This window comes from Sminthopsis crassicaudata, chromosome 2 (genome assembly GCF_048593235.1).
Source record: "Sminthopsis crassicaudata isolate SCR6 chromosome 2, ASM4859323v1, whole genome shotgun sequence".
NCBI classification, from domain to species: domain Eukaryota; kingdom Metazoa; phylum Chordata; class Mammalia; order Dasyuromorphia; family Dasyuridae; genus Sminthopsis; species Sminthopsis crassicaudata.
The window spans coordinates 368,627,293-368,651,492 of record NC_133618.1 but is presented as its reverse complement, the minus strand read 5'-3'; the positions used below and the strand labels follow the sequence as shown (position 1 = coordinate 368,651,492).

Sequence of the window (24,200 nt, the reverse complement as noted above, 5' to 3'; positions counted from 1 at the left end):
GGGAGGCACTGAGGCGTGAGAGTATAGGGCATGTTGTAAAAGACAAAGAAGGTCAGTTGAGTTAGATCTAGAATGTGTGGAAGGAAGATGAGTCAGGAAAGGTAGAAAGACTCCAGATTGTAGTGACCTGGGAAAACTAAGAAATTTTAATTTTATTCTGTAAGTGATAGGGATACAGAAAAGACTTTGGAGCAGGGATGTGATGTCACCAGACCCATATTTGAGGAGAATTAATGTAGTGGATCATAAAAGATAGATTGAAGGGGGAGGAAATATGGTGGTACATCAGGTACAGCTGTTGCATTACTCCCTTGGCCTCCTTCCCAGCTGGTTGGGGAGCATGTGAACACAGCCCGGGCCATCTCCTCGGGGCTGGAGGCTACCACACTACAGATCTTGGAGAAGTCATTGAATGAATTCATCCCCAGGTCAGTCTTACACCCCCCAAAGACTGGGCCCTTTACTCTGCTGAGGGCTTGGCCCAAGACTTCCTAAAGCCAGGACTCCCACCTTTCCTTGGGAGGGAGTAGGTGGGAAAGAGAAATTATTACTAAGAACCCCAGAAGTCTGGGGCCTCAAAGTTCAATTTTCCCATCTGTAACCTGAGGAATTGCTTCAAGCTTAGACACAAGTGCTTGAAACCAAATTTCACAGGGGGAATTACTCTCCACCCCATCCCCACACTCCATGGAGTCTTCCTTTTTCCTGGGATTTAGGGAAGGGTCTACGGGAGACCCACAATGGGATTGGCTGGGGGAAGGTTGGGGCAATTTCTTCTTCTTCACCTATTAAAGATTAAAACAGTTATTATAACCCACCATACTTGTATTTTCTTCAGGTCCTTGGAAATCAACCTGGATTTTAAAAATCAAAGAATCTGGGTCTGAACCTCCCCTCGGTTACTCCCCACTTGTTGATTTGGGGCAAAGGCTCTCTCTGGGCTTCTCTTTTCCCTCCCTTTTAAATGAAGGCATTGGACTATTTTAGCTTGAAGGTCCCTGTTATTTCTAAATCCCTTTCAGGGTTGTGTGAGAATTACCGACCCTGAGAGGAAAGGAATTAGGATGTCCCCACTTTGAAGAGAAGGAACCTGAGACCTAGAAAAGGGATGAAGCTCATTCAGGGTCACCCAGAAAATTAGCCTCAGAGCTAGGACCAGAGCCTATTTTTTTTTCTGTGTGACAGACATTAACATGGAAAAATGTACCTGTGGAAGGGCAGGACACTCTCTTTTCTTGTCCAAGCCCCACCTCTAGAATGTGGAAATTGTCCATCTGCCCGAGCCCATCCCCTCCTGCTTATCACCTCTACTTACCAGCCCCAATTCTCCCCAGCAGGGTGGAAGTCCTTGAAAGGCACACACACACATATATATATGAGATATATATATATATATATATATATATATATATATATATATATATATATATATATATGAGATATATACATATATATATATTTGTTTTTGTTTTTGTTTTACCAATGCCCCTAGGCATTTGTATTATGCCATATCATAACATATCATGTTAAGAAGTTTGGGTTTGGAGTTGAGACCCACAGGTGAATACTGGCTCTGACATTGTCTGTGGCCCTCCTCTCTGTCTCAGTTTCCTCCTCTATAACATGAGGTAGTTGGATTACACGGTCTCTCACTTGTGTTCTGAATCTAAATTCTGATTCTTTGTTTCCTAATTTGGACTAAGCCGTCAGGATTTCCCCCTCTCTCCCTCTCTCCCTGTGCAGGTTTGAAAAGAAGTTCCTGGACTCGGACTCCGCCAAAGATCAGACCCTGCTCCTGCCCTACCTGTGTGCCTACATCAATGCCTTCCAGGAGCTAAAGTAGGCTTCACTTTCTAGGGGGAGACACTCTAGTGGCTGGGGAGGAAGTTAGGTCAGTCTCTGGCTAAGGCCCAAATCCCACCTAAGTCATCTTCCACTAAGCAGCTCTTTTGTTTAGAGCATTATCCTCAACAGTGGGGTTTGGGCATGCCACGGTCCCGCCTTCATCGAGTTTGCAATCTGATAGAAGGATATGGACTTGTTTATCTGAAATACTAATATACTGGAGAGAGGCAGAACACAGTCTCTGGAAGGAGTTGGGGATAAATGTTATGGGGAAGGCTTCCTGGAGGAGGAGGTAATGTTTGAATGGGATTTTTAAATAGGAATAGAAATTGCAAATTAGGAACTGGACAGACATAGAGAGAGATGACAGGGGGTTCCAAACACAGGAGATAGTGTAACCAGAATCTTGGGGGCAGAAGAGGGCTGATCACATCTGGGGGACAGAAATGATGCTTTTGTTTGGGGTGCCATAGGTAGAGGGAAGTAATAGGAGATAAAGTTGGAAAAGCAGGCCGGCACCAGATGGAGTCTCCAATATCTGGAGGAAGAGTCTATATTGACATTCAGGAGAGAGCCAGCAAAGATTTTTTTAGCAGAAATGTGACTCGCTCTATGCAATAGGAAACTTATTTTGACAGAAGTATGAAGAACGGATGTAGGAACAGAGAGAATAGAGGATGAAGATTCAGCTTTATACTCCAGTCTCTCCCTCTTCTACCCTCTCTCCTTCCTTCCCTCCTTTTCATTTATCTCTCATCAGGGTAATTCAGTGGAGAATCAAAGATTCTGTTTTCCTCAGCCCTGACAAATATTCACTCAGTGACCTTGGACAAGGATCTTCATTTATTTAAACATCATCTGTAATATGCCGTTAATGATACCGTGCAGCATGTTGAGCAAAGAAATGGAACTGTCATGTCTTTTCCATACAACTCTGCATGAAAGATATTAACTCTAAAGGCAGAGGCAGAGGCAGAGCAGACTTGGGCCGTGGCCTGGCGGCCCCTTCTATATGGAAGCTCATAGGCAGGTGCTCCAGACAAGGGAAGATAAGAAAGACCTGGTCAGTTCTAACCACAATACCAGATGTGGATAATATTTAATTGACAGCTCAGCCACCCAATGACATGGATGAAGTGACAGAGAAGGTAGATTGTTCTTCCCACAAAGTCCCCTAGAAAGCAGTTCATTCCCCACCTTGAAATCATTAAAGATTGGCCTCCAAGCCTTGCCAGAGAGCTCGCTCATGTTCTATCTTTATCCCTGTTTGAGGAATTCATCCCATGAAAGAGGACATGGTGTCTTAGAAAAGCACTTGACTTAAGTCAGTAGATGTAGGTTTGAATCCTGACGCTGCTATTTGCTGGCTTTGTGATGATGGCTAACTCCCTTCTTATCCTCTTGCCTCCGTTTTCAGATCTGTAGAATGAGAGAGCATCAGCTCATATGATCTCTCAAATCCTGTCTGGCTCATGTTCTGAACCTGTACCACATGAACAAGAACCACAGAATTTAGGGTTAGAAAGAACTTCTAAGTCAATGATCTCCACTTCGCGATGAGGACATTGAGGTCCAGAAAAGGCAGCTCACAAAAAAAGTAAATTGTCCAAATCCCCATGTCTCCAACTTTGTGGCAAGGGAATGAAGGCGCATGAGAGAAAGGTGCCTTTTGGTTTTCCTTGGGATTTTTTAACCCATTTGGTAATTACTCTGCCAACAGATCCCATTTCTACGAAGGAAGACATGCAAGGATTTTTAATCCCCCTTTAACAGATCAGGAAACTGAGACCTGGAAAGAGGAAGTAATTTGCCCAGGGTCATAAAGTGAGCCAGGAGCAAAGGTAGAACTTAAACCCAGACTCCCTCACTCTCCATCTGATACTTTTTCCAATTTCTCCTTGCTGACCCCCTCTTTTGGTGAGGTTTACAATTCTTTTCCCAGTTCTTGCTTGTCTACTAGCTTGTGAGCATAAGGGACTAGATTTTATCCATTCCTCTAGGGGATTCGAAGCCAGAAGACCTGGGTTTTTCTACAGTTACTACTTAATGGTACAAGTCATTCTCTTTCACTGGGACTCAGTTTCCTGATTTCTAAAATGAAGTGGGTGTTCTAAAAAGATCTTTTTCCACTTTAAAACTTAAATAAAAATTCCTTTACACCCATACCTCCTATAGAGATACCATCAGGGCTGTTGCTTAGGGATCTCATAAATATATCATATGTCCCACTTCTGTCCTCCTCCCCCCACTTTCACTGCCCCCAAAAAAGCAGCTTCCTAAAGTCTTCATTTAATCTCAATTTCTTGACTCCTGGGGGTTTCCCCTACTTGCAATACAAGTCCAGACCTCAAGATGGCAGAAGACCACTGGGAATCACTGGTCCAGCCCAAATACTAAGAATCACTGGATTGAAGAATCTGCAACTCGGAGGTCTTTAAATCCCATGCTCCTAGTCTTAGACAGGGGGGACTGTAGAAGGACACCATTCTGGATCCTTCTCTCAGGAAGATCACAACTGGAGTAGACTAGAGAAACAGACCCAGTCCTGGATTTGGAATGCATAGAGTCTAGTTAGAGGAGAAGGGCATGCAAAGCAGAAACATGGTGTTACTCAGAGCCAGGATTTTATTTCAGCAGTCTCTGGAAGGAGGAAGGAGAAGCAGCAGAGGGGGAGGAGAGGCGATCTAGAAAGCTTTGAGAAAATTAGGTAAAAAGAAACTGAATGAGGGGGTGGTAATGTGTCTATAAAGATGGGAATAAATTTGGGAATTGGAGGTAACCAAGCCAGTGCTCAACAGTGGATTGAATGTAGAGATGTACATAGTACAGAAATTCTCTAGTGTGGTCAAGAGAATAAGCAAAGCAGGCAATAATTTGAGATTAAGGCCTTCAAAAGCATAGGATTTAGAAATGACATTTTGTTGTTGTTGTCAGTCATTTCCCAACCTTCATGGCCCCATTTGGGGTTTTCTTGGCAAAGATATTGGAACGGTTTGCCATTTCCTTCTCCAGCTCATTTTACAGATGAGGCATTAAGTGACTCGTCTGGGGTCACATAGCTCATACTATATTATATAAAATTAAGGGGCATAGGGCATGGTGGCTGCCTGAGTAGCAAAATAGGTGGTGGTCACCTGGATACAGAAGGACACTGGAAAGAGCACAAAGTCCTTAGGAACTCTGTTCAGACTGGAAATTGGGGTCTGAGTTCGATTATTGTCTCTTGTATTCAGCACTTATGTGATCTTGAACCTGTCTCCTCATTTATAATGGAGGATTTGGATTAGGTGTCATCATCCAGTACTAATTCTGTGATCTTTTGGTCCCATGATTCATGAACACAAGAAGTCCCCAAGAAATGCTTTCTCAAGTTTCTGTTTCTGACACGCCACATCCATTAACTTTGGAATATGCTCCAAGTATTTTTCCTGTATCTTCTTCTTTCTTTCTTTTTTTCTGTCTCAATCTCTCATTATTTTCCATAGATTTAATTATTATGATTTTAAAATGATTCCAAGATCTATATATCCAGTCTCAATTTCTTTCTCTCGAGTTCTAGTCCAACATCATGAGTTACCTATTGGAGATATATGGATATCTCGTACACATCTTAAACTCAAACAGATCCAAAAGAGAACTTTCTTTCCTCTAGGATACACACCCTTCTGAAATGTCACCATTACTTGTCAAGGTCATCACCATTCTTTACTCCTTATGCTACTTCACAAAGGATATCCACTCAGTTGTCCAGTTTTGTTTTTATTGATACAACTTGTCCTCTCCAATCATACAGCCACCATTCAAGTCCAGGCCCTCATCATCTCTCAAGCAGACTAAAGGATTGGTCTCCTAATTGGTTTTCTGCTTCAGATTTCTTCCTTCCTTCCTTCCTTCCTTCTTTCCTTCCTTCCTTCCTTCCTTCCTTCCTTCCTTCCTTCCTTCCTTCCTTCCTTCCTTCCTTCCTTCCTTCCTTCCTTCCTTCCTTCCTTCCTTCCTTCCTTCCTTCCTTCCTTCCTTCCTTCCTTCCTTCCTTCCTTTCTCTTTCTTTCTTAGATTAAATGACTTGCCCACAGTTAGTAAGTATCTGAAACCAACTCAAGTCTTCCTGACTACAGTCTCTTCTCCCTTCAGTCCCTTTTCCACCCCACTGCTAAAATGATTTTCTTAAAACTCAGGTCTGACTACATCATCCCCTACTCAATAAATTCCAAAAACATTACTTTTAGAACAAAATAGGGAATCCCGCTAGGCTTTTAAAGTTCTTCACAATGTAGCCCTTTCTTTCCTTCCAGATTTACATACCCCACCCCTCTACTTACTCTAGTATCTAGCCTGCTCCATCTCCCATCTCTCTGCCTTTGGCTGTCACCCCTGCCTGGAATATTCTCTGTCTTCATCTCCACCTCTCAGAACCCCTAGATTCCTTAAGATTCAGCTCCATCTTCACCTTCTGCGGAAGGCATTCCCCTGGCTTTCCTAGCGGTAGATGCCCAGGTTATCTTAAGTTTGTTTTTTATACACACCTAGAGCTGGGCGTGTCTCTTGTTTCTTGAAGGAAGGGACTCTTGTTTTGTCATTTCAATGCTAGCACCTCGTACAGCAGCTGGAGCACAGCAGATGCTTAGTAAGTGCTTCTTAGTTGCCTGACTGATTGAAGGAGAGAGCTTCTCTGCTTCTCATTTCATTTTGTCCCACCTAATCTTGTTCCTATTTACTTGTTGTCTAATTTGGCCAGGGATTCTCTGCATTATCTTGGCCTGGTTATCTCTCCCTGTGAATCTTGTTTTCCTCCTCCACAAAACGAGGAAGTTGGATAAGATAGCTTCCTATCTCCTTCCAGCTCTGCCATTCTACACTCTATGGTGTGGTGCCCAGATCAGCCACAGAGCAGGCCATGCCAAACTCCCCTCCTCCTCCTCCAGCTAGCAGCTGCCCTTTTGGTTTTTCTCTGACATGCTTCCCAGGCCCACCCCAAAACAATCATTTAAAGCTGAGCCAAGCCTACAATTCTGGGATTTTCCAGCCCAGTGCCCTCCCTCTTCGGCAGGCAAACAGATGGACATGAAACTAGCATTGTCATTCTCAGAGCAGGGGAAGATTAGGGAGCCTTGGAGCCAATTTCTTTCTGGGAAATCCAGGGCCCTACATTTGAGGGGAGATGGGGAGGAAATTCCCTGTCTGTGGTACACTCAGAGTTCAAGTGGTACCCACTATAGCCCTTGCCCAGGTCACTTCTCTTTTCTTCTTCTCCCCATCAAAACTGACCACAGGTTTTACCTCCCACCCCTTCAGAGCTCCATTCCCAGACCTTTAACAGTGACAATTAACAAGATTATTTGGAGGCAGCCCAGGTAAGGCTGAGAGCCCAGGCCTTCAAAGCAGCAAATTTGGATTTTAATCCCAGCGTTATAATTCTCTTTATAACTGTGAGCAAGTCGGTTCTCTTCTATGGGCCTCAGTTTCCCCAAACATAAAATAGCAATAATAGTTTTTTGTTTATAGAGAATTTAAGCATTTCCTCACAACAATCCTATGAGATAAGCAGCAAAAGTTCTTAGATAAAGTGGAGTCTCAAAGAAGGGGGCTCCACTTGCCCAATATCAAAGAAGCTAATACATAGAAGAGCTATGATTAGAAAATTAATGTGCACTTCATTGCATTCTTTTGCCTCCATAGGCTTTGAATAATTGTAAGAAGCAACATGGGGCAGTGAAAAGAGCACTGTTATATTTGAAATAAGAGAACTGGGGTTTACATCTAAGTTCTGCTACTTACAATGGCCTTGGGATCTTGGGCAAATAATTTAACATCAGTTTTCTGAGCAGTTATGAGAAGATAAAAGGAACTCATGTAAAATGGAGAAATTCGACTAATCAAATTCTGAGATCCCTTTCAGCCCTAAATCTAGAACCCAGTAACCTCAAAGTCTAATATTCAATGAGGCTTGCTGTTTGGGCCATTGTTTCCAGAGGATAAAAGGGGTGGCAATCACAGACCACAAAGTACAGAAGAGGGTCTCACTGAATGGACATGGAGGCCGTCTCCCCTTCCCAGAGTCCTGCTCCCTGACCAGTTCTAGGAAGCTCACCTGCTCCTGGCTTTTTCTCTCCAGGACCAACCTACCTGTCAAGTTCATGAGCAGCTTTAAGACTGTGGGAACAACTCTGTCTGAGGTGATTAACAGGTTCAAAAAGCAAATGTTGGTCCATTTGCATCGAGAAACACAGGTAAGGCCTTGGGTTTAAAATTTCTAGACTCATCTGCTCCAGTGGGATCATATGGAAATAGGTCACTAAAACTATATAAACATGATTTTAGGCTACATATTGACTTAGAAAACCACATGTTAACTTTATTTATGTCCTATTATATTATTTTTATTTATTTTGTTAGTATTTCCCAATTTTACTTTAATTTGGATCTCAAATATGCTTTGTTTAAGGAAGACAGAAAGGGAGCAAATTCTGATTCTGTCTTCAGGGAACCCAAAATCTGAGAAAAAGGAGAACTAGACCTTGCTCTCAGGGAGTCCAAAGTTGGGAAAGAGAGGAAGGGGTGACCTAGGCTCTGCCATCAGGAAGCTCTCAGCTTGGCAGAGCCAAATCTCCTACTCAAGAAAAGGGAACTGACTCTCCACTGTTGCATGGGCTCAGTACTTAATAAGGAGCAGCAACAAAGGAAAGTGAAAAAATGGAGAGGAGAGGAAGATCACTGAAGAGAGCTGAGAACTTCCTGGAGGAGAAGGGGATTGAATTGAGTTTTGTTTTTTGTTGTTGGTGATAGTGTTTCGTCTGTTTGGTTTTGGTGAAACAATTGGGATTAAGTGACTTGTCCAGAGTCACACAGCTATTAACTCTTAAGGCTTAGATTGGAACTTAGGTCCTCCTGATTTCAGGGGTGGTGTTCTATCCACTGTGCTGTCTAGTTGCCCCAGAGTTGAGCTTTAAAGAATAGAACAGATCCAGAAAAGTCTTGAGTAAATATTTTCTTTTCCTCAGACACTGTCCTGGCCATAGAATAGAATGATTGAGGCTTTCTACATTCATGCACACTGGCTCCTCCAAAGGTAGGGGTAGGAAATCTGCCCTCCCACTGGCTGTATGGTCATACTGGGCAAGTCACATAATGATTTGTCTCAGTTTCCTCATTTTTAAAATGAGCTGGAGAAGGAATTGGCAACCCATTCCAGTATCTTTGCCAGTAAAACCCCAAATGGGATCACAAAGAGTTGGAGAGAACTGAAGTGATTGAGCAACAACAAAAACTTTAAAGTATCATAGAAATAGTTGTTGTGGAGAGAAAAAGAACATGCTAAATTCTTTTTTTTTTGATTCATTGATATTTATTTTTAAATAATAATAATAGCTTTATATTTTCCCAAATACATACAAAGATAGTTTTCAACATTCACCCTTGCAAAACCTCATGTTCCAAATTTTTCTACCTCCTTCTCTCCCACATCCCTCCCCAAGACAGCAAGTAAATCTAAGTTAAAAACGTGCAGCTCTTCTAAATGTATTTCCAAAAACATGAAGAAAAAACAAACAAACAATAAAAACAAAAAAGATTTGAAAATACTATGCTTTTATCTACATTCAGTTCCATAGTTCTCTCTGTGTATACATGAATGGCTCTCTCCATCACAAGTCCATTGGAATTGCTTGAATCACCTCATTATTGAAAAGGGCCAAGGCCATCCCAGTTGATCATCACATAATCTTGTTGCTGGTTACAATAGAATATGCTAAATTCAAATAACTAGTTTTTGAAAGTACCTATTAAAGAGTCAAATGTGTGACTGAAATTAGTTTTCTTGTTGTCCAGAGTGTTTCTCCCCCCAAATTTTCATTGCTGTTGTTTTGTTTTTGGAAGCGATTTGGTCTGATTTGCTCAAGCTTACAGCTAATAAGGGTCTGAGGCCAGATTCATACTCTGGTCTTCCTGACTCCAGAACCGATGCATTTATCCACTGTACCACCTGGTCCTAATTTTGATGTGTGTGTCTGGGTGTGTGTGTTTATACCTATCCTATCCTCTATCCATATACTCAGACACCTTCCACAAACAGTACCAGTCTGGTTTCTTGAATGAAGTCACAGAATATAGTATAAGACAAAGGCAGACAGTCACTTTGAGGACACACAGGTAGATTTGCCTATGGAATGAGCAGGATTGCAATGAGATTGCTGACCAGCCAGAATCCACATGATCTTTGACAAAGGCCAGGGTGGAGGACCCGGAAAAGTGGCAGGGACTTTTTGGGAAAGATGGAGGAGAATATGGGAAAGTTTTTCATTTTCCTCTCATCATAACTCATTACAAAAAGCCCTTTTGTAAGAAGCAAAAGGAGAAGTTGCCCAGGCCACGTGACAAGAAGTGGTATCCAAAAGGAGTGTGCATAGGAGAAGAGATAGTATAAGAGGAAGCAGTATATCAGAGAATGCACTATAAGAGACAATGTACATTTGTCCATTATGAGAAGTGGGCCCTCCCTGCTGAGTGGCAATCCTTTTAACTACCTTTGTCACATAGCCACAAAATCTGTTCCCAAAAGTTCTCTCTCTTCAAGTTTCCAAATACACTCCTATGATCTCTACCCTAAATATATGACTTTGTTTCCTCCTTGGCAGACAAGGTTGAGGTCATCCATTGTGAGCGCTGTTCTCTCCCCTTCTCCATGTTCCAAAATGTGCCTATCTCCACTTATCCTCTTCCACTTGCCCCGTCTCTGAGAATGAGGCAAATTTCTCTTCTTGCCAAAACTAACTCCCTTTGTGGTGTCTTTGACTATTTTTAAAAATTCCAAGAGACACAATTTCTGGGTAATTATTTTATTAATAATGTTTATTATTATAAAAATAATAAACATATTTAGTAATAAAAGGACGGTCATTTGGCCATATTTCTTCATGACTCTTCATGGAGGTGAGTTCACAGTTTATATGCCCTTCAAAGAGTATATGCTCTGAAGGTGATAAATTCTGATTGGTTAACAATGAGAAAGTAAACATTACAACAGGCTGAGTTATATTCCAGTGAGGGTCTTAGGGTACATGACTTGGACCACCGGAGTCTTGCTTAGAGAGATTCATCAATTTTCATATCACCTGTCTGACAAAAGGGAGGATCCACATTTTCCCAGACTTGTCTGAGCAAACACTATGATAAGCAAGAATGTATATTTTATTAACCCAAACTTAAATTTTATTTTACTTTCTGATTAGATAAATTAGGTAAATCTTTAAGCGAGATCTCCCATGCTAGCTGGTTTCTGCATAAGGAAGTAGAAAAGGCAGAAAAAAAAACCCCATTGGTTCTGATTGAATAATTATTAATATCAGGAAGAAATAGTCACTTCTCACATGCCTTTTTTCATATCCCCTCCTTTGGAAGCTCCCTGCATCCATCATTTTCTCTTTCTTTCTCATCATGAAAGGTTCCTTCCCAGCTATCTACAAAAATGCTTAAGTCTCACCTATCCTTAAAAACTCTTTACTTGACCCTACTATCCTGTGCCTCACATTTCTCCTTCCTTTTGACTGCCAAGTTCCTAGAGTTGCTTGTACTTGCTATTTTCACATCATCCATTCACTTAACTCCATACAACATGTTTTTGCTACCTATTCTCTCCAAAGTGCCCAGAGGTATCTTAAGTGCTAAATTTAAGGACTTTTTCTCAATTCTTTTCCTCACTGAATTCTCTGTAGCTTTTGAAACTATTATTAAGCTCCTACTATGAGCACTGATCTAAGCACTGGGGATATAAATAAAGCAGTCCCTACCATCAAAGAGCACAGCTGAATAGAGGAAGACAAAGCACAAAAGGAAGTTAGAAAACTTGAGGGGAAAGGGAAGCCAAGGGATTCTTGCAATCAAAGCATCATGTTCCAAGGAGTTCAGACCAAGCAAACTGTACAGGGGAAGCAGAATAAGTTACAAAGTTTAGGTTCTGCCCTCTATAAAGGAAAGCTTTGAGAAGAGTTTATATTCTTCTTTCTTCCAATCAGAAGAGAGAGGGGGCTAAGGAAACTGGGAAGGTGTGGGGATTCCAGCTTGAGTTAACGGGCATCATGAGATTTCTAGTGATCAGCTCATCCAGGCCTTCTCTCCACCCCACCCCAACCTCCTTAACTTAAATTCTCCTCTTGGCTATCCTAACAGCACCTTCTCAAGTCTCCTCTGCTGATTATGTATCCATCTATCTCTTCTAAATATAAGTATTCCCAGGGCTTAGTCCCTAGGTACTCTTCCCTTTTCCCCTTCCTCTATAATCATTTTCTCTCACCCCCCTCCACTTCCCTCCCTCTCTTTCTCTCTCTTTTTTCCTTTTTCTTCCTCTCTTTCTCTCCCTCTCTCTCTCTTGCTCTCCCTCTTTCCTTTTCTCTCTCTCTCCCTTTCTCTTCCTCCCTGCCTTCCTTCCTCCTTCTCTCTCATCTACCTTTCTCTTTTCTTTTCATCTCCTCTTTTCCTCTCTCTTTTTTCTCTCATTCTCTTTTTTCTCACCTTCATTAGCTTCCATAGGTTCAATAATAATCTCCATGCAGATAAATCCCAGATCTATATATTCAGCAATAAACTTTCCCATGAATTCTAGTTCCACATCTCTAACTACCTGCTGCATATCTGTACATCCTGTTGTTAACTCAAATTCAATCTGTTCAAAACTGAGATTATTATTTTCTCTACCAAATCCCCTCCTATCTTCCTGTAGCAGGCACTATTACTTATCATGCAAATTAAGAAGGAAGCTGAATTCTAATGATTGGCATAGGGCTACACTAGCTGGTTTGGAATGGTTTGTTGATAGTCAAGCAAAAGCTTTAAGTGGGTATGGACAGATGAATAGTCAGGGATAGAATAACATAAACCCTGCCACTCCTATTTACAGGGCAGTGTTCTTTGGCTGGGAGCCCAAATGAAAATTGAGATCTGTCCTACAGTGGAAGGTACAAGGCCTAGGTTTACATAGGGCTTTTAGGCAAAAGGTCTGTCAATGAAGCTTTCACATCAGGGCCAAGGAGCATGAACTAGTAGCAAAAGAATGGGAAGTCCCTAAAATTTAATGGAAGGACTATTCAGGATGAGAAAGGTGGAATTGTAGCTATTTTGCGGCATCAGTCTTAACCAGAGATTTTTAGCAGCCAATTCTAACTAAAACTTCAAGCTTACCAGGACTGGGTAACAATAGATAGGAAAAGGGGACCATCTATTCCTTTGACTAATCAATTATTCTCCTGATCAGTCAGGTTCAGAACTTCAGCGTTATCTTTGATTCTTCACCTTTCAATACCCATATCCAGTTAGTTGCCAAGTCTTTGCACAATTATGTATATATCTTAGCTATAAATAAATATCATGTATTAAGAATACAGGTATATTATATTAATTATGTACATTATAATTATATTAATATATACATTATATTAACAATATGTATAATAGCATACAATTGTATGCTATTATGAACAGATGTGACTCAACTCCAGTGATTCAGAAAGATTCTACACCACATCTTGTTTTGAGTCTTCAGCTAGTGCCATTATAGTATGTATAATATATAATACATAATGTATACATTATGTTCATGCACATATTATATGATGCATTATATATGTATCTACTATATATGAATTACACATACACATTAAATATTATGCATATTATTATTTGTATTATAAAATAGATAATATATTATCATTATAGTATGTGTATTATATTGCTATATGTAATAAAATATAAGAATTAGACATTTATATACAATATACATATCTATATATGCATCTATATCCACTTATGTCGATCTCTAGGTCTAAATTTAGACAGGTGAGAACACCAGTCATTTTATTGTTATTCAGTCATTTCTGTTCCAACTCTTGTGACCCATTTGGGGTTTTCTTGACAAAGATGGTGGAGTGGTTTGCCATTCCCTTCTTCAGTTTATTTTATAGACGACAGCAAGTCTTGTAGTTCTCATCAACCTTATGGCACTTGAGCACAGAAAACTTCACCTTCTTTCTCTATGCTTATTCTTTTAAAAATGCTGTAAAACTTCTTTCTCTTCTTTGGCACTAACTAAGTCTCAAAACAAGATGGAGCCAGATGACATCTGTTCAACTTCTAATTGCTTGCTGGCAAAAATAATCAAAGTTTGTAACTCGGCCTTGATATTGTGAATAGCATCAGAAAGTTCAGCCTCCTGCCAGTCAAAAATCCTTTATAAAAATCTTGATTGTGCTCTGGCCCCACCTGTAGGGAAGGTGAAGAAGGAAGAATAACGTGGAGGAGGTGGAGGCTCAGCAATGAGAACATGAACTAGAGTCTGTTCAGGAAATGAAGGCTTGGCTTTTGGGAATACATAGAGTAACCAGGAGCCCATTTGTCTGGAATAAAGGAAGCAATGCATGCTTTACGAATGTTCCATTTACATACATTAAAGGATATATATCGTGTGGCAAAGAAGGTTTGGCGAGCAGGAGTGGGATGTGGGATCTAAGTGAGCTTCCTGGAAGGAATGAGGTGCCTGAGGTCCTGAAGGATTTGGATTAGGAGAGGTGGGGAAGAACCTCTTCATGGCACTGTCTCAGGCCCTAGAATGTGGGGGTGGGTGTCATAATGTACTGGAAGAGTCAGATCAAACAGTCCTCTGGGCTGGAGAACAAGGGTGTGAGTGGTTCGCTCTCTGCCCCCACAGGTCCTATTCAAGGATGTGGGCAACAAGGTTTGGTTGACTACCGACAAGCTACAGCCGATCATGGAGAAGACAGTCACCTTTGCCAAGCACCTGAAGCACCTGGCTCAACCCCACAGTCAGGTGGCCTTGGGGATGGTCCTGGGGAGGGACATGGAGGGCATGGGGACTCAGATGGAAAAGACTGGGAGGCAAAAAGCTGGGAAGGAGCCTTGAGGCTGACCTCCACTCTTCTACTCCTCCCCCAGGAGTGTCTTCAGGAAATGCACTGCTATGTGATTCGGGAATACGTGGCCCATGTGCTGAAGCCACGAGAACGGCTTCGAGGAGCAGACCGAATGGCCAGTGCCCACAAGATGAGCCAGGAATCGGAAGCCATTGGCTTCACCTTTCAAAGTCTGGTACTGCCCAAAGTTATCTCCTTCGGTCGCTAATGCGGTGTGGTTGGCCTCTGGTCAGAATTTGCTGTATTTCACTCATTTTCAGTCATGTCCATCCTTTCATGACCCCATTTGGAGTTTTCTTGACAGAAATCCTGGTGTGGTTCGCCATTTCCTTCTCTAGTTCATTTGACAGATGAGGAAACTGAGGCAAACAGAGTTAAGGGATTTCCCCAGGGTCACACAGCTAATAAGCATCAGACCAGATCTGAATTCAGGAAGATGGGTTTTTCTGACTCCAGGCTGAGTCTTCTTCATGCTCACCCCTTTTCCTTATACCTGGTTCCTTGTCTTCCCAGGGCTCAGAAGCTTCTTGGCTGGGTTTGGCGATCCCCTGCATCTCAGACATCCTGAAAGAGACCCACAAAGAGGACATTAAAAAACACATTGAAGCCCTCATCAGGGGTTACCCAGACATCAGGTCAGTGCTGTCCTGCATCTGGAGGTTCATCAGGGTCATCACAGCCAGTGGGACCCCTGAACTGGCACATCTTTCGATACTTCTTTCACCCCTGCATGCTGATCACTCCATCCCAGCCCTCTTTACCATCCAGGGATCCCTTGGTTCTCACGCCAGGGCAAGACAGATGAATTTATCATCATTTTTCCAGCCAAGGGAAGTCCAGAAAATGGAGCTTAGTGGCAGATCTAAATGCAACATTAAATAAGGGAAAGACCCCTAGAAAATCTAGAGTTCTTTTTTAATAATAGTAGCTTTTTATTTTTCAAAATACACGCAAAGATTGTTTTCAACATTCAGCCTTGCAAAACCCTGTACTCCAAGTTTTTCTCCCTCCCTGCCCCATTTTCCCTTCCCCTAGACAGAAAGTAATCCAATATAGGTTAAATACGTGCAATGAAGATCTAAGTTTGAATTCTGCATTTGTAACTTAGGGGCTTTGTAACTTTGGAAAAGTTCTTTTCCCTCTCCAAACCTCAGGCTCCTCATCTGTGAATTAAAAGAACCAATCTTAACAGTTCTTTCCAATTCCAAGCCCAAAATGTTATTGTTGTCTAAATCAGGGCTCCTGACTTCCACCCCGTACTCCTCCCTTTGCAGCCTCACATATAGAGAGAGCTTGAAGCATAGTGGGTAAATAAAATCAGAACAGGATGATGGGAGCTGAAATCCAGTGTGCTTCCCCTTGAACTTTGGACAGTTCATTGTCAGGGAGTGATGCAGTCCCAGCATGGCCACGGCTTCCCCTGGAGAGGCATACATCTCCCAGATTGGCACCTCTTTGTTCAAAGAAGGGAGGCAACTTCTGGTCCAGAGATAGGGTGGAACCTCTCCTCATCTCCAGAAAAAGAAAAAAAAGTCATAAACTCAGTTTAACAGTTCCAAAAAGGCAGGCACATTATTGCTTTCAGGAAGTCCTTCTTGCCCTCCTTCCCATAGATCTTCTGTCCCCTGACAGCCCCCTAGTCTGAAGGCAGTGATATGATCTAGCTTTAGGTAGCCCCTGGTCTTGGGAGTTGGAGAAGAATGAAGAAGGAAAGGACTTTTATTCCTTGAGGAAGTGCCCAGTCTGAGGGAGAATCAGTCTCTGATCAAAGGGAGAGAAGAGACTCTGCCCTTAGAACCAAGGGTACTTCTTATTCAACTAGCACAGAAGATTAAACTTGTAAGAAACCTCAACAATCCTCTCTGGGCCTTCTCTCTCATTTTATAGATAGGGAGACTGAAGCAGAAGCACAGGAGACATGTCCATGGTCTTGTAGCTACATTACCCTGAACAAGTCACTTAATCATTGTCTGATTCAGTTTCCCCATTTCTAAAACAGATTGATAATAGGACCTAATTCCCAAGAATAAAATGAGATAATATTTGTATTTTTGTTCATTTGGGGGGGGGCAATTGGGGTTATTACTTGCTCAGGCTCACATAGCTAGTGTTAAATGTCTGAGGCTGGATTTGAATTCAGGTCCTCCTGATTCTATTGCGTTTTCTAGCTGCCCCAATGAGATAATAATAATAAGCATTGTGTAGACATTCAGAGAGAGGACTATGGGGATTGAATGTGAATCGAGATAGTATTCTTACCTTTTGTTGTTGCTTACTTATTTGGTTTTTATTTTCCCTCATTTTTTTTCTTTTTGATCTTATTTTTCTTGTGCATCCTGATAAATGTGGAATTATGTTTAGAAGAATTGAACATGTTTAATCTATATTGGATTACTTTCTGTCTAGGGGAGGGGGGAAGGAAGGAGAAAAATATGGGGACACAAGGTTTTTCAAAGGTAAATGTTGAAAAGCATCTTTGCATATATTTTGAAAAATATAAGGTTATTATAAAAATATCTTGGGGGAAAAAGCATTGTACAAACTTCAAAAAATACATGGTAGTAGTAATTATTGTTAGCACATCAAGACCTGGAATTTGAATCTTCTGATTATATATCCAAGAGTCTCATCTCTATATCATTCTTCCCCTTCTATGTCCCTCATTCCTTTGCTTATAGATTGGATGCTGCTCCATCCAGAGGGACAAAGTCAATAGAAGGTCCTGGCCTGGGAGCTAGGAGTCCTGACTGCCATTCCCTCACTTTGTTACCTTGCTAATCATGCTTTCTCTCTCAGCCTCAGTCTCTAAAGAATGAAAATGGAGGTGTTTACTGGATAGATTTTGAAGCTCTCTTTCAATTCTATGATTATAAGATTTCCACAGGATATTGAGGGTGCTTCTGGGCATTTGGCCTGTTCCTGATTTGTGAGAATAAGTCATTTTTGAGCTTTCTCAAATCTCCTCCCTCTGTTACTCTAGAGGTATAATCCAGGCCTGAAGTGCCCATGGGAATAAACATCTTTATGCTTAATAGAACCCAGAGCTCCTATCCAGGGAGGGCCTTCTGAGTAAATACAATTAGTTCTGCCTCACCTCCACAGAAATCCCTTTTATAGCCTTCCTAATGTGGAGTCATCAAGCCTCTATACCAATAGTTCCATAATAGGGAGCTCACTATCTACTGTGATAGACTAGCCACTGTTCCCCAGATCTGATTAATTAGCACATTTTTCCCTGTATTGAGCAAAATCATTTTGCCTTGTAATTCCCCTGCCTCTCCTTGTTTCTAGTTTTCCCCTCTGGAGCCCATATGAACAAATGTATTTCTGTTCCACGCAATAACTCTCTCTTTATTTAATAATAGCTTCTACTAATCCACTGGGGAAGGAAATGGCAGAGCATCCCTGTGTCTTTGCCAAGAAAACACCATGGGTAGTATAAGTCTATGAGGTCCAAAACCTTGAACTCATTATTTAGCAACAAGCATTAATACGAGGCTTTTTGCTTGTACTAACTATACCTGCCAGGATTTCAATGAGTAAAACACTTTGCAAACTATTAGGAAGGAAGGAAGGAAGGAAGGAAGGAAGGAAGGAAGGAAGGAAGGAAGGAAGGAAGGAAGGAAGGAAGGAAGGAAGGAAGGAAGGAAGGAAGGAAGGAAGGAAGGAAGGAAGGAAGGAAGGAGGGAAGGAAGGAAGGAGGGAAGGAAGGAGGGAAGGAAGGAGGGAAGGAAGGAAGCATTTATTAAGCATCTATAATGTACCAGGCACAGGACTAAGCAGTTCACAAATATGATTTTATTTGCTCCTCCCAACAATCGTGTAATGTAGATTATTATTAATCCCAATTTATAGATAAGGAAACTGAGGCTGAGAGACTAAGTAGCTTGCCCAGAATCAGACAGATACAAAGTCTTCCTGACCAGACTTAGTGATCTATCCACTGAGCTGCCCAGCTAACTCTGTAGTCTGAAGAATTCGGTTTAAATTCAGCTCTTTGTGTCCTCATTTGGGGTTTTCTAGGTAAAGGTACTGCATGGTCCAGGGTCACACAGCTGATAGATATCTAAGGCCAGAGTTGAATTCAGGAAGATGAGTGTTCTTGACTTCAGGCCCAGATACTCTGTCCTTAGCTATCTGATACTTAAAGAAAATGACCATATTATTCTTTTTTTAAAAAAATTTTAAAATTAATTTTATAATTATAACATTTTTTTTTGACAGTACATATGCATGGGTAATTTTTTTACAGCATTATCCCTTGTACTCCCTTCTGTTCCAAATTTTCCCTTCCTTCCCTCCACCCCCTCCCCTAGATAGCAGGCATTCCCATTCATATTAAATATCTTATAGTATATCCTAGGTACAATATAGACCATATTACTCTTAAACCTTCTCTTCTCCAAGATAAATCACTTCAATTACTCTCCAGATTATCTTGGTTGTCTTCCTTTAGATTCAATCTAGCTCGCCACAATATACTTCCTAAAATGTGATGTACAAAACTTCATATGAGACTCCAGATGGGTTGTGACCAAGGCAGAGTTTAGTAGGACTCTCATATCCCTTATTCTTATTGTTCCGGATAGATGATTTCATCACTGTGTCAAATGACACACTATTTCTAACTAAGTCAAGTACTTCATAAACACATGTATCAGATATATTACAATATATATGTATATGTATATGGTTGTGTATTCTCTCCCTCCAAACCTTTCTCCTGTAGGGAGTGTAGGAAACTTCCTCTATCTTTACAAGTCTGCAATTTATAGTCAACCTCAACGGGATCCTGACATGTTAAGTAAGCTGTGCATCCTCATAGAGTCAGAATGTGTTAGAAGCAGAACTTGAACCCACATGTTCTAACTGGGAGCCTGGCTCTTTACCCAAAAAGCCACAATTTCTTCTCTAAAGCCCAACTTCTTAAACTATGCCTTGTGATCATATAGATGGGGTTTCAGAACTGGAATGTGGGGTCATGAAATTTGACTTATTATCAGTAAATCTTTTATTTGTATAATTGTTTTAAATGTTTATATACATAGGGGTCACATAAAAGTTTCTCTGGCTAAAAAGCATCAGAAGGAAAAAGTTTTAAGAAGCCCTACTATAAAAGATGTTTCTGCTAATGCAATCTGAAACTGTAGCTCTTCAGAGCACCATGCCTTACCATTGACTCATATTTAGCGTGCAGACCACTCAAACCACAAATGCTTTTCCTATGACCTGTCCTCTGACCACATCTTCCCCCTCCTATATTTGTAAGAGACACTCCAGTAGAGAGCTTGCATGATCTTAGGGAGGCCACATCTTATTAGGTTTGCCCCTCCTTCTGAATTGTGAAGGCATTTTTGCATCTGGAGTTGAATTTTAAAATTAGTTAGACCTCCCAAGGAAGCAATCAAATGACACAGTAGATAGAGCATTGAAACTGGAATCATGAAGGCCTGAGTTCAAATGTGGCCTCAAATGCTTACTATCTATGGAACCCTGACAGGTCACTTAAAGCTCTGTCTGCCTCAGTTTCCATAGGGAAATAGGGTTGACAATAGTATCTACTTTCCATGGGTCTTGGAAGTGTCATAGTATTTGTAAAATATCAAGCACATTTTAGTCGATTTTCAGTCACATCTGACTCTTCGTGACCCCATTTAGGTTTTTCTTAGCAAAGAAAAATAATTTGCCATTTCCTTCTCCAGCTCATTTGACTGATGAGGAAACTGAGGCAAAAAGGATTAAGTGAGTTGCCCAGGGTCACAGTAAGTATCTTAGATCAGATTTAAACTTAGGAAGATCTCTTCCTAACTTCTAGCCCAACACTCTATCCACTGCACTATTTACCTGTCTGTCAGGCACATAGTAGGCATTTAATAGATCCTTTTTCCTTCCTAACTTTGTGTCATTTGCAAACTTGTTATCAGGGGATACATGCTTTGGTTTATGTTACATCTTCCGCTGTTACTGTTGAAGAACAAAGACTATCTATAAAAATCTCCTGGCTTCCCTTCCCATCTCAGTCATTAAATAAACATTAAGCACCTACTATGTGCCAGCCACCGGGAATATTAAGAAAGGCAAAGGACAGAGCCTTCTCTCAAGGAGCTCTCAATCTAATATAAATAGTAAATTTACTATTATTTTACTATTAGAAATAGTATTAGTAATTTTACTATTTTTATTATTATTTACTATTTTTACTCTTTTAAATTTTACTATTACTTATATAGTAAACAACTATATAGAAGCAAGCTATAGACAGCATAAATTAGAGATAATTCAATTCAATAGCTATTAAGCTCCTACTATGTGTCAGACACTGTACTAAGCATTGGGGATACAAATAAGAAAAAGAAATAAAGTCCTTGTCTTCAAGAAGCTTATAATCTAATGGGAGAAGACAAAAGGAAGCTAGAAGTAGAGGGGATCTAATCTTAGAGGAAAAGCATTCCCATTATGGGAGATCAGTAAAATGAAAGACTAGGAAATTTGAAAGGTTCCTTCCATGATCCTCTGACTCTTTCAATGTTCCCTTCTCTGCAGGCAGGAGCATGTGGCTGCCATTTTAGCCCTTAGGAATCTGGGTCGAAGACAAAACCAGCTCTTTCTTCGTCATGCTCAGACCCTGCTGAAGAAGGCCCCAAATACGTTCTCAGACCACGGACTCTTTGAGGAGATTGATGTACCCTCATCCGTGGAAGTGCTCCTCACCTGCATTTAGAAATTGGCCTGGAGAAGAAGAAAAGCAGGGCCGTGAATTCTTAAAGGTGAAAGGATGAAGGACTCTTGGAGTGGGTTCTTCATGGAGCTAAGGATCCCAAATACTGGGGAAAGGCACAGAGGGATTCCAGAAAGTACAGATATCACTCCCCCCAAGAATAAGGGGAAAGTGTTAATTCAGCAACCTTTCTTGACTTTGCTTCTCTCCACTGCAACATCCCCCTCTGCTTCCTCTAGATGGATATCCAACTGGTTCCCAGATTTTCCTCTCCTGCTCCTAAACTCCTGGTTCCGCCCATTTCTAAGAAATTAGGAGATAAACATATTCTCTCTCAAGTAGGAAATTTTGTTTATGCCTCTTCTCCAAAAAAGGAATCTTTCCTTTAAATGAGAGCCAGGAGAGGTCAATGCTCAACCCAAATGTGGGAAACACAAATGGCGGAATTCTAAGAAGAAGAAATACAATAGAATAAACATTTTTCAAGTGCCCACTATATGGAGGAAGAATGGAGACCCCAGGAGATTGAAAGTTTAAATAAGATCATGTCCCCATCCTTGGGGATCCTCTCAGTCTAGTTCTGAATTAGATATAAACATAGATAACTATATGCATAATTAATTCAAAGTTTATTCAACCATGCTGTGTACTCTACTGAGCACTGAGGGAAATAAAAAAGACTAAACTTTTTTAGCTAAGATGTCCTTGACTTCATGAAGCTCATAGTCTAGTAGGGGAGTAAGATGCCATCAGAAGCTGTAACATTCAATATTACCTAAGTAGTATTGTTATGTGTTACGTGTGATCCAATATGGGAAGTTTAATCCTGACTAGTGAAATTAGGGTTGATTCCAAGGGATTCCTTCCTTTGCATGCAAGCAGAGCCCTGACAGGAAGGACTGGAAAGAAGGCCCCAGTCCTAGGATGCCTGTGGGTCCGCCCAGTCATACCCAAAACTCTTGGGGCTCAGGAATTGGGGGGTGGGGTAGGATATGATATGAATGCCTGAATCATCCATCCCCTCTAGGAAGCAGAGAATTCTTCCCAGTTATGACAAGGAGACCAACTCCACATGCTCAATGTTCTATATTTATTTTTAAAAATAAAATTGTATTCTATGAAAATTCTTTGAAAAGATGGTGACTGGAGAGGCAGCATGGTGATAAGAGCCTGCTTTGGAATTAGGAAAGACCTAAGTTCAAATTCTGCTTCCAACATTACTCTCTCAACCTTCCTCCCCCACTCAGACACAAGGAAGACTGTTGTAATGCCCTCAATTTCTCTAATATCCATGAATGTTAAATCTCCATGGTTCAGAACTTTAATATTCCTCTCTTAGACTAAAATCTTTCTTAATCTCTATCTCACTTCTCTTAAAAGCTGTTATTCTTCTTAATCTTATTCTCTAGTCAAATCCCTCATTTTACCCACTTTTCAAGTGTATTACTCCTATTCTGGATCATATTCCTTCCTTCAAAAGCTTGACCCTGTAATAGTCAACAAGTTCAACACACTAGGAAAGTCTCCCTTTGACTCCCTGCTCCTTTTTCCCATCCTTGCTGTGCCTTTCCAAACCCCTCTCTGGGTTATCCCCACCATCTTGCCTTCTCTGCACCTCTTTATAAATAACCTTGGGGAAAGTCACATGATATTTCTAAGTCCACTACAAATTAACACTAGCTGATCAATCTCGACAGGCTCTCCATTACTTTTGTCTGCCCCACAGAATCTGTTTCAAACTCTCTCCTTAAGACACCTTCACCTCTGTCTCTACTTGCCTCCAACTCTCATATTCTAAAGGGGAAATAGAGGTAATCCACCTCAAGCACCTATTTTTGCTTAATTCTATACTTCAAATCCCTTTTTTCTTCATTTTTGTTTACATCTCTGAGAAAGACATGAACTTTTTCCTGCCCAGGCCCAGCTATCCCACTTGTGGCCCTCCCTTCACCCCTATCTCCACCTCTCATTCTCTTCCAGGAGTTTGTCCCTGACCACCATTTCTCTTTCTCCAATTTTAAATCTCCTTCTCTGCTGCCTAACCCATCCTCACATTGTTTTCATCCTTTAAACACCTGCATCTGAATCCTTCTTACCCTCCAAGTATCATTTTACATTTTCTCCTCCTTCCCCTCCCAAATTCACAGACAAACACCTGGAAAAAACCATCGATGCTGTGCTTCATTTTCTCCCTTCTCCCTTTGTAATTGGGCTTCTAACTTCACATTTATTTATTTATTTTATTTTATTTTTCTCCACCTACCTTTAAAACAATTTCTTACATTTATTTTTTAAATTTTGAGTTCCATGGAAATTGTCCCTCACTTGGGGAATGGTTGAATAAATTAGTATATGAATGTAATGGAATATTCTTGTTCTATAAGAAATGATGAGCAAGCTGATTTCAGAAAAGTCTGGAAAGACTCATATGAACTGATGCTAAATGAAGTGAGCAGAACCAAAAGAACATTGTACCCAATAACAAGAAGACATGATCATCAACTGTGATGGACTCAGCTCTTTTCAACAGATGATTCAAGGCAATTCCAGTAGACTTGGGTTGGGAAGTGTCATCCACATTCAGAAAGAGAACTATTAAGACAATATGGATCAAAACGTAGTATTTTCACCTTTTTGTTGTTGTTTGCTTGCTTGGGTCTTTTTCCCTTTCTTATGGGTTTTTCCCCTTTTGATTTGATTTTTTTTTTTTTTTGCTCAGCATG

At 40.9% G+C, this 24,200-nt stretch overlaps 1 protein-coding gene across 3 annotated transcripts in view; it reads left to right on the top strand.

Annotated features, from left to right (window-relative positions):
- LOC141556649 (exocyst complex component 3-like protein 4) overlaps positions 1-23,607 on the top strand; it is an 84,647-nt gene extending 61,040 nt beyond the window's left edge. For all 3 annotated transcript variants that reach the window (XM_074291104.1, XM_074291106.1, XM_074291105.1), the window contains exons 7-13: positions 328-428; positions 1,744-1,839; positions 7,958-8,072; positions 14,537-14,656; positions 14,782-14,934; positions 15,273-15,394; positions 21,303-23,607. In XM_074291104.1, coding sequence (XP_074147205.1) covers positions 328-428; positions 1,744-1,839; positions 7,958-8,072; positions 14,537-14,656; positions 14,782-14,934; positions 15,273-15,394; positions 21,303-21,480 — 885 coding nt within the window. In that variant the 3' untranslated portion in view covers positions 21,481-23,607. The remainder of the gene's footprint in view (positions 1-327; positions 429-1,743; positions 1,840-7,957; positions 8,073-14,536; positions 14,657-14,781; positions 14,935-15,272; positions 15,395-21,302) is intronic.
- Positions 23,608-24,200: the final 593 nt, after the last annotated feature.